The following is a 12,841-nucleotide window of genomic DNA, read 5'->3' on the forward strand; positions in this document are numbered from 1 at the left end:
TACGAATGTCCGCATTCAATGGCCACATCAAGCATATGAATATGCTCCAGAATAAATAGAAAAATGCCCCAAATCTTACAGCTATTAAAGACAATTATATACAACTACTTTAATATAGCTATATTCGATATAGTTATTAAATTATTGTCAGAAGTTAAATTTTTCACACAACGGAAGCATCCAAATTCTCCTGAGAGCAAACTCTACCAAGCTGTGAAGGCATTTATCAGTCTGATCATAAATGTACCTCACAGAAAACAGTAAGGAGGACACACTCCCACTGTCATATCATAAGTTAGGCCATCTTGGATTCCAAAACCAGATGAGAGGCTGAGGGAACAAAAAAAGGTATGGAGAAAGAAAAGAAAGAAAAGAAAAGAAAAGAAAAGAAAGAAAAACAAAGTTTGTTTCACTCACAAATTCCAATATGAAAATTTTGAAGTCAAATATTAGCATGTAGTGATGTTTAAGGAAAACGAGATAGTATATCATGACCAAATGTGTTTATTCCAGCTACTCTGGGGTGGTTCACAGCTATTAGAAGGTTTTGAAATGTCATGTGCCATGTAAAGAGTCAAGGAGGGAAGAGTCATCATTGTATTAGATGCAGAAAAAGCATCAGGTGAAATTCTACATCCCCGCGAAACAGAAGTTTTAAGTAAAATAGGAACAGAAGGGAACTTTCTCAATCTGATGAGAGATATCTACCAAAAATATTACAGGAAACCTATTCTTTTTTTTAACGTTTATTTATTTATTTTGAGAGACAGAGAGGCAGAAGAGAGGGAGAATCCCAAGCAGGTTCCACACTCAGAGCCCAATGTGGGGCTCGACCTCACAGACCGTGAGATCATGACTGGAGCCAAAATCAAGAGTCAGACACTTAATCGACTGAGCCACCCAGGCGCCCCCTGATGTGATTTATCTTTGAGCAACTTATTAGAAACCATTTAGAAACGTGCACCATTTAGAAACATGCAAAACAATACCATAGGTTATGAAGGAATTTGTGCAGAGAATTCTGTAGAACTCTCTGGGAGTGGCAGACCCACAGGCGGCCCCGTAGCCTCCTCCCAGGATGGCAAGGCGAGGGACCCACAGATTTAACAGTGCTCGGGTTTTGTGTCATACTCAGCGAGCTGCGGGTATTATTATTTACACTTTTTTGCATGGCTTTAACACTGCGCAAATGTTTTGATTAAAAACACACGGGCTCCGGGGTCATCGCTGGCCTCAGTGGGAAGGAGAATGTGATCTTCATTTACAAAGGACGGAGTTCTACCCCCTTCTCTCTCGCTGTCCCTCTTTAAGGCTACGCACAGAGCGTTCTCCGGTACAGAGAGACCAAAGGGAGCTGTGCCAGGGCTCCCTCGTATACTGCCCAGAATGTACTAGAATTCCTAGATGCCCGTGCATAAGGTCAGGTGCAATCCATTTTCTTGCACAGGTCAAAGGCCAAGCCAGCCCCCGACAGCTTATTATTGCTTACTGACATAGTCTGCCTTCTAACTCTTTGAAGAAATAACACTTCCATTGCTTTTCCTAAGTACATCTGGGCTCTTGGTCCTTCCTCGTTGTGGCTGAATCACATCCCGACGTGCTATTTCATGCTTTCTGGTTTTCTCTCGCACGGACTCGTCCACACGGTATTTGCGTTCAAGCCCAAGCTACTGTCAGACGGACGTTTCTTCCCCGGTTTGCCCTAAGGATGGTCCATTTGCCATAAAATTGCTTTGAGATGGTGTCCATGCTGCCAGATGAGGCAGAGAGGAGATTATCGTCAGGCTCAGACCTCAAACCCCAGCCCAGAGGAGAGTGGTGACCTGGGTTATCCGGGACCATCATTTGTACCGAATCTGAGGGTGGTTCATGGTAGGAACGCCTCACCTCTGGCCCCTGTTCATCCCGCACACGCTGGTGATGCCTGCCAGTGGCCCGATGCCAAGCCTGGACCGACAGAGGGGACAAATGTTCCCCTGTTGGGTTTTGCTTCCTGACGCCAGTTCACCAGCTCTCTGGACACCAACTGGGCGTCCCGTAATGGGACTCCATTCTGACGCTAACCATCTGGAGTCCCCACAGACCCCACAGGTAGAGGGGCTCGGTCCCACAAGGTCCAAAGGTTCCCGCCCTTCTGTCCAGCTTGCTGTAAAGTTGGGGGTTCCCGCGAACCCCCTGCTCCTTCAGATTTGATAATTTGCTAATAGCTTTGAGCGCTCAAAAAGTTGCGTGACTTACATTTGCTGATCTGTCACAAAGGAAACGAGTGAGCAGCCTGAGGGAAGGGATGTGCAGGACAAGGTATGGGTGTGGGTAGAGGACACAGAGCCTCCCTGTCCTCCCCGGCTGCGGCTCCGTCCTGGCACGTTGATGTATCACCAACCCCGTCCTTCACCACGTAGGTATGGTTGATTGCATTGTTGGTCATTGGTGGTTAACTCAGTCTCAAGTCCCTCCCTCTCCTGTGACCGCCCCCACCCCAGAGACTGGGGGTAGGGCTCAGAGTTCCAGCCTCAGATCTCCTTGGTTTCCCTGGCAACCGGCCCCCAGGGGGCCCTGAAGCTCCCCAGGGGGCAGGGGGAGGACAGTCACCTGTCCTCTCCTTGGCTTACCAAAGCCATTCTTCACCCTCCAAGAGATTCCAAGGGTTTTAAGAGTTGTGTGCCAGGAACCAGGGATGGAAAGCAAAGATTTATTTTTTATGATGCCGCCCCCTCAGGTGCTGGGGTTCTGTGGGTGTCGGGCACCCAGGTGAGGGATGTGCTGGCAGAGCGGGGTCCCAGGGAAGCGTCCCAAAGTGGGTGTGCCTGTGCTGAGCCTGCTGGAAGAGGGACCAGGAGGGAGGGGCTGCGGGGGGCTTGTCCCAGTGGCTTCCTCATTAAGCCCCACCCTGTGTTCTCTCAAACCAGGGTGAAAAAGAGGACAGACCTAATCGGAGCCTTTAAGCTGGACCCTGTTTACTTAAAGCACAGCCATCAGGACTCAGGTACTCTGTGGGGGGAGTCCCTGCTTTCTCGGTGTTCTGGTTTTGTTTTCAGAGCGCCCTTTCTGCCAGGAGCCAGAGAGGAAGGTTCCAGTCCACAGAGACCAGACCATGGGAGCTGCCTCCTCAGGAGGGTGGTGGGGGGTGGGGAGGGCTGCCTCGGTGCCCCCCCCACCCCGCTCCAGAACTGCTCAGTGCAGGAGCCGGGGAGGGCAACCACACGGCCAGGGGGCACAGCTTTCCATGTGGGGTGGACACCTCCTGGGTAGAATCCTTAGAAAGAATGATTGCCCTCGTGTCTGAGAACGTATGTCTGCTTATACCCATACCACCATGGGGAAGAGAGCTTAGGGGGACGGTGGGGGGAGGTGCTGGGGGTTCAGGGAGTGAAGGGAAAACCGGATGACTCCCGGGCAGGGAACACACGGCCGTGTGCCTCTCATCCATTGGACTTTCAAACCTGCCCTCTGTACGGGACACGAGCCACCTCTGTGCCTATGGAGTCTGGCGGGGAAGCCTGGGCAGGTGGCTCTCCGAGGCCACAGTGGGGCTCAGACACAGATGCTGGAGGGATTCCTCCAGGGCCTCCTCGTGCAATAACCTGTCATGCAACACAATTACTAGAAAATGCAAAACAGCCCCTTCATTTTCATTAGAGAGAGAGAGAGAGAGAGAGAGAGAGAGAATCCCAGGCAGGCTCTATGCTCAGAGCAGAGCCCAATGCAAGGCTCGATCCCACGGCCCTGGGATCACGACCTGAGCTGAAATCGAGAGTCGGACGCTCAACCGGCTGAGCCACCCAGGTGCCCCTCTCTGAGATTCTTGTCAAAGAAATAAGAGCTGCATATTGAGAAGAATGATCCCAGCAATACAAAAGTTGTTTGGTTTTTTAGTGCAGGGAATGAAAATTTTCCAAATGTAAATAATACTTAGAGCTGGATGGTATAATGTCTTGTGAATTTTCCTAATTTCCTCTACATTTTTGCAGTTTAAAAAAAAATTTTTTTTTGAACATTTATGTATTCTTGAGAGACAAAGAGAGACAGAGCACGAGCCGGGGAGGGGCAGAGAGAGAGGGAGACACAGAATCGGAAGCAGGCCCCAAGCTCTGAGCTGTCAGCACAGAGCCCGACACGGGGCTCGAACTTACGAACTCGTGACCTGAGCTGAAGTCGGACGCTTAACCGACAAGATACACAGGCGCCTCTACATTTCTGTAGTTTTAAAAACATACGTAGAACTACTACTTTTAAATGTCAGTGTTTTCAGGTCTAATACAGACACTCACCCCATTGCTATTTACAGTTTCTACATACCTGCTCCGTTTTGCTCAGGACCTAAAACGCCTTAAAATAAAAAAAATAAAGTCTAGTTTTTAAAGAATTGAATTGGCATGAAACAGTGTGAAATGAACCAACTGCCAAGCTCTTATATTTAAAAATATGTATTTCATGTTTGGATCATGAAAGTCTTTGCAATCATGACAGTTAAAAAGCAAAATGTTGCCCTTAAACAATGAAGTTATCCTTGGAATGACTTTACGCCAAGGGCATCTGAGGAAAGTTTATTACTCTAGACGTACAATAAATTATTTTATTCCGCTTTTATAGAAAGGCTCTTTCCTATTGAAATATTGGCTATGGCTGTTAGAGATGAAAAATATTAGTTATTTGGATTCTTTCCCTAAAAAAACAAACAAACAAACAAAAAACCAAAAAAACCCCACAAAAACCTCTCTAAGTCAACAAAAACAGTGTCCCGTTTTGCATTTAGCAAGTAGAGCACCGAAAATCAGCTTTAAGCTCTTGTGGCCAGTGGATGTAAGGGCTTATTTAATCTGCGTGGGTTCAGCTCTAATGTTGCTAAGCCCTCTGCTCCTTGAAATGAAACCTTCTTTAGAGTTTTTTTTACGGTCCTTTCAGTTCAATAAAGAAATCTCCTCTTTATTTAACGATTAAAAAAACCACTCACGACTGCCCCGTGGCCCCCTGCTCAGCTCGCAGGACCACAGCGGCCCGCTGTCCCCCCTGGGGGTCATTAGGATGCCTCCCTCTCATCACTGGGTCCAGGACGAGAGGTCTTCCCAGGTCTCTGCACGGAGGCAGATGCCCTCCTGTCCCTTCACCCTTGTGGCTCCTTCAGGGCACGTGACTCTCGCCATGCAGCCACCTCGCTCATTGGTTTGTGACTGTTGTCCCTCCGCCTCCCCTGGAACCTCAGATCCAAGTGTCCTGCTGTTGGAACACAGCTGGACCAAGGGGGAGGTGGCCAGCAGCGACAGTAGGACAGCAATGTGGGAGTGGTTGCCTTTCTAGTACAACCCCATGTTTCATTCCCGTGTTTATGAGTTTGTCTCACTGGGCGCCTGCCAGCTACGGGTTGACACTGACTTTGAACTAGGACCAAACCATGTGGGATGGTTTATATATATAACAGACAATCCTGTCAAAATGCAGGTGATGGGGAAAAGTAGCCGCACCTGTTACACAGACTTTTCAGACAAACTCTTCCATTATAGAAACTGTACATTTGGAAACTAGAAGCATAAAGTGGGGGGAGCCAGAAAGTCCCCATGACCCCACCCCCCCAGTGCAGATGCTGTTGTCATGTGGTGTTATTTCTTGCCAGTCTCATGTGTTGTTTTTATCGTGCCATTTGCAAATTTAGAGGTTGCTCACCCCCTGTGTATCCTCTGTAGCCGTAAAGACTGACCAGGCACATAAAACTTATTATTTGTTTTGGGAGGGTGCCTGGGTGAGTCAGTCGATTAAGCATCTGACTTCGGCTCAGGTCATGATCTTGCCGTCTGTGAGTTCAAGCCCCGCGTCGGGCTCTGTGCTGCCAGCTCCGAGCCTGGAGCCCGCTTCGGATTCTGTCTCCCTCTCTCTCTGCCCCTCCCCCACTGGCACTGTCTCTTTCTCTCTCCCTCTCTCTCTCTCTCTCAAAAATAAACATTAAAAAAATTTTAAAGTTATTATTTGTTTTCTAAATATGTGTTTATTTTGGGAAGAGCACAATCAGGGGAGGCAGAAAGAGGGGGACAGAAGATCCCAAGCAGGCTCTGCGCTGACAGGCTGACCGCACAGAGCCCGATGTGGGGCTCGAACTAACAAACCTCGAGATCATGACCTGAGCTGAAGGTGGATGTTCAACCGACTGAGCCCCCCAGGTGCCCCAAAGAGCTCAGTCTTTAATTGTATTTCACTGGAATGACATTTGAATGGCCACACGTGGCTGGTGGCTATGGGGACGGCACCGTGACATAAACTAAAAGGGAGGGACATTCATCTCCATTCACGACGTCATCTGGCGTCATCTGGGTTCTTAACAGACTCTTACTGAGTGCTCCTCGTGCGCCACATATATTTTGGGTGCTGTTATGTTATGTCTGCTGGTGTCTATGCCTCCCTGTGAGGCCACTTCTGGTGACCCTGCTGTTGATGTTTGACAACCCCATTTCACATGGTGCAGAGAGTGGTGGCTGGGAGTTGACCTGGGCTGTGTGACCTTGGGCTTTCATCACAGGGTCCCTCCTAAGATTAGGGGGTGGGACCTGGCCCAGTGGCCCTGAATGTTCTCCCGTCTCTACCATGTTATGACCCTAAATAAGAAAACGCCTGGAGGGCTCGGTCGGGTAAACATCTGACTTCAGCTCAGGTCATGATCTCACGGTTCATGGGTTCGAGCCCCGCGTCGGATTCTGTGCTGACAGCTCGGAGCCTGGAGCCTGCTTCGGATCCTGCATCTCCCTCTCTTTCTGCCCCTCCCCTGCTCACACTCTGTCTTTCTCTCTCTCTCTCAAAACTAAACATTGGGAAAAAAAAGAACAGAAAAGAAAACGCCTACTGTCTCCAGATGATAGTCAAAAAATCAATAATAAGTGTCGACTTTAGATTTCCTTGTAAGTATAGTGTAGACCCGTCTACACAGCGGGTGAAGAGCCATCTGTGACAGTGGGTGTGCATTGCATCAGACTCCGAGCCATCAGCATAGAGCCCGGCGCAGGGCTCGAACTCACGAACCGCAAGATCGTGACCTGAGCCGAAGTCGGATGCTTAACCGAGGGAGCCACCCAGGCGTCCCTTAACCATCCATTTTTTGTAACCACTATGAAGCCATTTGAATCCAGGATAACGACATTGATCGAATGTACACTCAGGTATCTGCTCCATGCCAGACTCTGTACTAAGATCTGAGAATACAGACATGAACACTCATCAAAAGTTTGATTCCTTTTTTTTAAGTTTATTGATTTTGAGAGAGAGAGAGAGAGAGAGAGAGAGGATCCCAGGCCAAGCAGCTTCACACTGTCCTCGCAGAGCCTGATGGGGGGGGCTCGATCTCACAAACCATGAGATCATGACCTAAGCCAAGATCAAGAGTCAGACGCTTAACCGACTGAGCCACCCAGGCGCCCTAAAAGTTAGATTCTTGTCTGATATCCTACTCACTCTGTATATCACAAATTCACCTTCCTGCGCATGAACGAGTGCATGAGGAAGGCTTCACATGCTCCAAATGCCGATACCAGAAGATAGCTCGGGTTTTGTGCTTCTGTAACCATAGAAAGTGAAGCGAATGGGAATCCAGTTATAATCTGGCATTTCCAATTTGTCCTGGGAACCCTGCTCTCTTGGAAAGCCCCTTGGATTTGGTACCTTGGGAAGTGCCCCCCAAACACCCAGCCTCCTGCCTTCTGCTGGTACAGGAGGTGAGGGACGGGACACAGGAAGTTTACCTTGAAGGTGAGAAGGAATAGATGTGAAATCGACCAGCGTGTCTGATGGCTTCTCTTTTCTATTTCTTTCTCTTTTCCAGGGCTTATCACCGACTATCGGGTAAGTGGGAGATTTGACGCGCTGAGTCCAGGGCTCAGGTGATCGAAAGTGTGAACACAGAGAGGGGTCCTGTCATGGGCTGTAATTCTCGCTGCCTTCCTGTTCCGCTCAGGCTCAGAGTCACCCTAGAGGACACCTTCTAGCTGGGTCCTAAGCCAGGCCACAGACAGCAATGCTGAGCCCACCGACTCTGAGTCTCGGATCAGGAGGAAATGATCTTGCCTGCGCCCCTCGGAAGGAGGCAGGAACTTCTGCCCCCATAATCCTCTGTAAGAACAGGTGTTATCCTTAGACTACACGGCCCGTCCGTTCCGCATGGCTGCCGTGCGCCTGGGGTGCACACTCTCCCCTTAGGGCAGTGGGAGATCAGAGTCAGAGACCACAGCGGTGCTTGGATGGCCCTCTTTGTCATCCGGGAGCTATGCACAGCTCTGGAAGCTTCTCAGAGATGAGTGAGGCCCCATGCCTCCCTCCCGGACCCCCAGGCTACCGAGGGAGACAGGGGCACAGATGGCCACACACGCGGGGATAACCATTCTGCACACCGCTGTGAGCCGCCGTGCTGAGACAGATCTGGAACACGCTGCTCCTTGCTGCTGGCTGTTTCCGGCCCGAGGGAACATGTTCCAGCTGGTCAGCTAGGGCCCCGTTAGCTTCGCTTAGACTCTCCTTGTGCTGTTTATGAGAACCAAGTCCCAGGCATCATATGCCGGCAGCCTATGAACTGTAGGTCGTGTGTGGGCAGCTTCGGGTTGGTCCACCTGCTGTTTGGGAAGGACCTGGATCCAGGTGGGCGTGCGGCACTGTGGCAGCCCGCCCTCGCGGCCGTCCCCCCTGGCTTGCGAGGTCATCTTGGATAACCGTGCTTTATGTCCTGCTGCGCGCGCCCGCGGAGAGAGCCAGGGGGCAGGCGCATAGTGTATTCTCTGCAGGCATCTCGTGGTCCATGAATAAGCAGATGAAATTCGTGGAGGAGCAAATTAGGATGGGGAAATTATTCTGGAGCAGAGAGTCCTCTAAAAACTGATGCGCATAAGTGAGTCCTTAGAAAAACAGCGCCACAAAGTAGGAGAGATCAAGTGGGGGCAGATGCAGGGCATTCCCACCAGGAAAGAATACGCAGGTTGGTGGGAGCCTCAGCAAGGGAGCCTGTGTCTGGGCCCTGGCTGTGCAAAGGGCCTGGGGCACCAGTCTTGGCCTATGAGTGTTGTTCCTTCCATCCACTCCTCACAAGTATGTGTCACCCGCCTCCCACTCTGACCCCCTTCCCTGTGCCACAGCCCTGGAGAGCCCCTGACCATATTTTCTGGCAGTTTTACTGCTCTCTTAGCTAGAATGTAGGGATATCTTTCCTTTTCGATGCACATATAGGTACTTCTGGAGCTCTTTTATGGTTTCTTCCTTCAGAGTGAAGTCTGGGCAAATGCCCTAGGGCCCGGGCTGTTCTTGACGAGGGAGTGCTGGGCTCAGCGGATGAAAAAAATATATATATATCACAGACATCATCATCATTTTGTTCAAAGACAATGGAAACTTCAACCTGAGGTGGTCACGGCCTCCAGGCTGCGGAGGAGGCCCCCCCACCCCCACCCCGGGAATTCTAGGCCCCTGACCAGGCCAGTCCGGGAAGTGTAGGGTGAAAGGCATGAGCAGCCCCTGGCAGGACGGTCAGCCCTCAAGGGATGGGGCCACAAGGGCAGACTCAGCACCAGGAGGAGGGAGTGGGAACACCTTGGCAAAGGGGGTTTTACATCATGTCTGCTTGTGAATGACCAAAGAGGGAACCGTAGCAGCATTTACCTACCATTTATTTACCTGGTCTTAGGCAAAGTGGGCATCATTATACCCATTTCACAGATGTGGAAACAAGAGGTTCGAGGTCAAAAAATTTGCTGAACCTAATTTAAAGAGAGCCAAGAACCTGGGTCAAAAGCCCACTCATTGAGCCTCACAGCCCCCATGCTATCTGAGTGAGGAAAACACATCTTCTGGTCCATTTCGGTGGCTTATCAAGAGTGGGACGACACACAGGACAGCCTGGAGATAAGGTTTTAAAATTTTCAGTTGTGGAGGGAAAAGTACCCAGAAATAGCTCCTTTGGTGTCCAAGAAACCTCGAGTACTGACTGACTTCTACATGTAGAATCATTTTAAGTGGCCCGTGTATGTGGATTTTCCTCCTGACTATTTAAGTACAGTGGTCAACAATATTCCATAAAGCCTAATGACACGTCCTGTCACCTCTGAACTTACAGGCTGGGTGCAAAGGGAATTTCTCTTCCGGGGGACATCTACCCCGGTCCTGCCCCAGGCTCAGGACAGGTGGTGACAGCATTCTAGGGCCACGTTTGAATCAGCGCTCGATTAAACTGTGTGCATTTTTACTCCAGGACCGCAGAAATTAAGTTAGGTCCCAAGCCATTCCTCCCGGTGTAAAGATTAACTAAGCCGTTCATGATTCATTAATGAGGCTATTCCTCCGAGTGTTAGACCTCAGTCCCGTCTTGATCTCCAGGACGTTCACTGACGTGGTGGGGAATGATTTTGGAATGCAGCATCTGTGGTGAACAATGGCAAGAAAGCACTGCCCATCACCACCACAGGGGGGGTGGTAGGCTTTCTGACTTTCCAGAAAGGCCAGTGAATTCGGTTTTCCCCCAACAACCTGCAGACGTGCTGCCCCTTAGGGCAGATCTGTGTCCACGGGGGCCGTCCGGGCTCTGGGGCGTCGCACGTGGCCCCCTAGCCTCTCCACGCCTGCTGTCCTCCCGTAAGATGAAGACACAAGCCCCGGCTTCACAGGCGTGAGGGTGATGGGGTGAAGTGCGTGAACCCGCTGGGCACAGTGCCTGGTGGACACAGGGTGACACCGGGTCCGATGCCTCTGAGCATCAGTAGCGGGCCCCTGTTTCTCTTTGCAACTTGAGGGGCTTCCGTGAAGCCCTTGCTGGGACCCCCTGGTGATGCATTTGCCCTTCAGAAGCGGCGTGGCCTGGGCATGCTCAGCACGAAGGTTCAAACCCGCCCGCCCGCTGTGCTACAGAGGGAGCAGGGCCCGGACAGCCCCACTGTGCCCATCACGGATGCGCTGGGGGAGGGTCCGGGCTGTGCCCCCTGCCCCGCTACGCCCTCCTCGAGCCCTGCCCTGCAGGGAAGGTCCAGGGAACAGAGAGGGAGCCTGAAGTGCCCTCAGCATCTTCTCTGTAGGTGATGGAACCTGACCACTTGAAAAGTCACAATGAAGTGCCCGTTTTATGGTCCCAGAAGGCCCCCTTGCCCTCCCTCCCTTCTGGGTCCTTTCTTGCTGGCTTTCGTGCATTTGCAGCCATTGCAGGGGCCCCACAGCTGGTGGAGTGCCAGCCGGCTGACAGATTGAGGAAAAACTAGAGAAAGCTTATTGGAGGACCGGCATGTCGGGGTTGTATTTTCTAGTGACCGTCTTGCGGGTCATTCTGTGGCAGCGGGGGCGGGGGAGGAAGAGAACCCCTATTGTTCTAGAAAAGGGTGCCAGAACAGCACAGGGAACACGCTGAGCCGAAGGGGTGGGTTTTGGCCTCCTCCTGCCCGCAGTTGCAGACGCCTGTGCCCCCGCTGGCTGGTGAGCTCCATCCGTGCGCAACCTGCACACATCTGCTCCGAGAACACAGCGCCTTCCCAGGAAGCAGCCTGGTCGGTCCTCGTTTGTCTCGGGGCTCTGCAAAGAGAGCCTCCAGCCGTGGGCTTTGCTCAGCCCGCATGGTGGCCGGACGGGGAGGGGAGGCCTCCAGGGAATCAGCTGTCTCCAAGAGAAACAGGTGCCCCAGGAGCCAGAGGAAAACCAGCTCGCGGTACCTTCCTCCCTGACGCAGCGTTTTCTGTTCTGTTTCAGCACTGGCAGTTGCCGCTGGGCCGAAGGTTTCGCTCTCTGAAGATGTGGTTTGTTTTTAGGATGTACGGCGTCAAGGGACTGCAGGCTTACATCCGCAAGGTGACTGTGCTTTTAGTACCTAGCTGGGGAACGTTAGGCAGGCCTTGGACACTAGAAATGGAGGACGATGGCCTAATAAGCAAATACATGATAAAGGTTAGTTTGCGTTACTGAGGGTTGGCCATTCACAAGATGGTCAGTGCGTGATTATGGGCCTTCTGGACGCTTCCATGAAGACCACAGGCCGTCAGGTCCAGGGGACTGCAAAGTGAGTACACCACACGGCCGGGACTGTGGCCACACCTCACCTGCAGCAGGTACAATGACAGCAGGGCAGTCATGAGAACACAGTACGTTTCCCTCCGAACACTGCCAGCACGGCAGCACCTTGGAGCTTCTGGAAACAGATAGTCTCCAGCCTAGGGTTTCTCAGTGTGTCCCCGACCAGCAGCACATGCATGGCCTTGTACTCTCGGGTGGGTCCCGGCAACCTCTGTTGCTATAAGTGAACCAGGCCGCCGTGATGAGCTCTACAATGTGAGAACAACTGGTCTACTTCAAGCCCCATCACCCTGCCATTTTTTTTTTTTAAAGCGGTTGAAGAAACTGAGGCCAGAGTATGTGCTGGGACTCCCCCAAGGCCCACCCACTTAGCTGGCTGCAGAGAGCTGCCGATTCCCAGCTGGTCCCTCCCATGCTGGCGTCCTTCCTCAGCCAAGATGGCACCATCTCGCTGGACAGAGGGCCTTGGGCTTCATGGAAGCAGGGATGCCTGTGGTCTCTGACTAGTGACCGTGACAGTTTGGGTCCTGGTGCCTCAGCTTAGTCTGTTGTGCAGCTGTGGGCAGCACACAGTGGCTCCAGGCTCTTCCTGTGTGCGGGGCACATGGCCTGTGGAATGCCACACGGTGCCATCTGTCTACCTTATGAGGACCGTGGGGGCCCGTGGGAGCTGGTAGTCACCAGGAGGATCTGTGGGGTAGAGAACTAGGAAAGGAGTGTTTGTGTGTGAGTTTATGGGTGCAAGATCTCCCTCCCCATGTGAGAACATGCTCTCAAATATAATAAGGATTCAACTTCTTTGACAAAAATCAAGTGGTCTTTGTCACCATAG

General features: G+C 51.5%; 1 protein-coding gene across 2 annotated transcripts in view; it reads left to right on the forward strand.

Moving 5' to 3' along the window:
* Nucleotides 1-12,841, forward strand: part of DDC (dopa decarboxylase) — an 85,191-nt gene that overhangs the window by 64,206 nt on the left and 8,144 nt on the right. For both annotated transcript variants that reach the window (XM_058725538.1, XM_058725539.1), the window contains exons 10-12: nt 2,910-2,986; nt 7,802-7,821; nt 11,689-11,787. In XM_058725538.1, the coding sequence (XP_058581521.1) occupies nt 2,910-2,986; nt 7,802-7,821; nt 11,689-11,787 (196 nt within the window). The remainder of the gene's footprint in view (nt 1-2,909; nt 2,987-7,801; nt 7,822-11,688; nt 11,788-12,841) is intronic.

The sequence above is a fragment of the Neofelis nebulosa genome, chromosome 4, assembly GCF_028018385.1.
Source record: "Neofelis nebulosa isolate mNeoNeb1 chromosome 4, mNeoNeb1.pri, whole genome shotgun sequence".
Taxonomy (NCBI): Eukaryota; Metazoa; Chordata; class Mammalia; order Carnivora; family Felidae; genus Neofelis; species Neofelis nebulosa.